Source organism: Nestor notabilis, unplaced genomic scaffold (assembly GCF_000696875.1).
Source record: "Nestor notabilis isolate BGI_N333 unplaced genomic scaffold, ASM69687v1 scaffold23236, whole genome shotgun sequence".
NCBI lineage: Eukaryota > Metazoa > Chordata > Aves > Psittaciformes > Psittacidae > Nestor > Nestor notabilis.
In genome coordinates, this window is record NW_009934561.1 from 10499 (window position 1) to 12421 (window position 1923).

The following is a 1923-nucleotide window of genomic DNA, read 5'->3' on the forward strand; positions in this document are numbered from 1 at the left end:
TCCTTATATTGTATCTTCAGTGCTGCAGTTTCCCATTCAGCCAAGGCACCGTAACCCCCCAGAGCCAGAATGTCCCTGAATTGGCCGATCTCAGATACACACACGTTTATCACAACAGTCCAAGTGTTCCCAAAGGACGGGCTCTGCAGTGCCAGTGGCAGGTTACCAGCACTAACCGAGATGATAACTCTTCTATTATTTATTTATTAGCTTGGATGTAGCTGCAAAGTGGTGGTTGTTCTGAAATCAAAATGATAAAAGGTTGCATCTGTGCAAAGTTCATTCTTTGAGGTTTTAAGCTACTGTGTATTTTCTACAGAGAACCCTGGAGCAAATCACATCCTTGAATCAATAAATCACTCTGCTGCTTAATACCATATCATAGCATAATTTTTAACAATCCAGCTTAAAGCAGAAGGAGCTCCTACAGCTGATTATTTTGTGCCAGCATTGAAGCCTTATTGAACGTTTACTTCCATTTCAAGGCATGTTACTTCCTCCAGGCTCCTTCCCTCTGTGCAGTGTGGACCTGTTTGTAGTGGTGGTTTTGCATGCTGAGAACCTGCTCTGTTGCTCTCTCCAACAGGACCAGAGGGATGCTCAGCCAAGGAGCACTGCGCTCTCATCACCTTCCTTTCCTTTCTGGTTGTGTGTTTTGAGTGAGTCAAACTGTTGTTCTTCTCTTCTTGCCTGCAGTGTGGGGTTGCTTCTGTTGTACAGGGGCTGCGCTGCCTGTCCGGGAGCGTGTTCTTCATCCGTGGCAGCTCGAGGAGCTGGTGTGGAGATGCTGAGTGCTGGGGTGAAGCCAGAGAGAGCCCAGCTCCCTTGGGTGCTCCACTCTGCTAACTCGTGCTCGCCCTTTGCTGCGTTTAACTCTGTGCTTTCCATTCAACAGAAGGACAAACGCGACACTTCCAACTTCGACAAAGAGTTCACCCGGCAGCCGGTGGAGCTCACACCCACGGACAAACTCTTCATCATGAACTTGGACCAGAACGAGTTTGCTGGATTCTCCTACACCAACCCTGAGTTTGTCATTAACGTGTAGTCGCGGCGCGGCCGCCCGCCCTCTCCTCGCAGTCCCAAACTCCAGACCGCCTTGTACATACCGACACTAGTCTTCCGGGATTAGCAGTGCAGACATACACACCCTCATGCGAAACACGCCGACCGCTTGGTTTAGGAGGCCTTTCTATGTCTGTGTCACTTGCTAGCTTGGTTTCCCTAGCTGGAGATGTTTGGGGTTCGAGTTAACAGTCAGTAATACTTCTAGGAACTATAGTTGGTGGTGACTAATAGAGTTTTTAAACAGAAATATACCAAATTGCTACAGTCTTTGTAACCTTTGAAGCGGGCTGCTGAGATTCCAGTGACCCTAGCTACTCACAAATCGTTTCTGTTGAATGCTGAGCATGGTTGATATCTTAAACCGTTGTGCTGAAGCTTGCGATGACTGTGAGCTTGTCTTAGAGGAGCCTTTTGTTCAAGACATGGATACATTTGATCAGTGTGGAGAAGTCTGCTTATAGACATATATTTTTAAACGCGTTGTACATACCGAAGCCGTCTTCCTCCCTCGCCTCCCGCCAGCCTGTGCTCGCCATACGGCCTTTCCTACACTCAGGCATTACGACTCCCAGCCAATTCCATGCCAGTTCTTGTAAATCAGAGCAAACCCTTTTTCTAAGCGAAAGGTGGGATGGTTTTTTCTAACATCTGGAGCAGTTTGCAGTTTTGATACGCTCTGTCAGCGCGCTCATAAGTCTTTCTCCTGTTTTTTTCACAGACACTGTCGAGATTTAACAGCTCTGTAAAAGGGTATTAATATTCTACCAAAACAAAACACATTTATATTCTCAGTTTACAATTTACCAACTGAAAACAGGCCTGCTACAAAAGGGCTGTACTGAGGGCTATTTCTAA

The 1923-nt window shown here is 46.8% G+C and overlaps 1 protein-coding gene across 1 annotated transcript in view; it reads left to right on the plus strand.

Moving 5' to 3' along the window:
* The window catches only part of LOC104407991 (protein kinase C beta type-like), a gene marked incomplete at its 5' end in the record, with an annotated part of 10372 nt that extends 9324 nt beyond the window's left edge, over nt 1-1048 (plus strand). The window contains one exon of the mRNA XM_010017421.1: nt 896-1048. Coding sequence (XP_010015723.1) covers nt 896-1048 — 153 coding nt within the window. The remainder of the gene's footprint in view (nt 1-895) is intronic.
* Between the last annotated feature and the right edge of the window lie 875 nt (nt 1049-1923).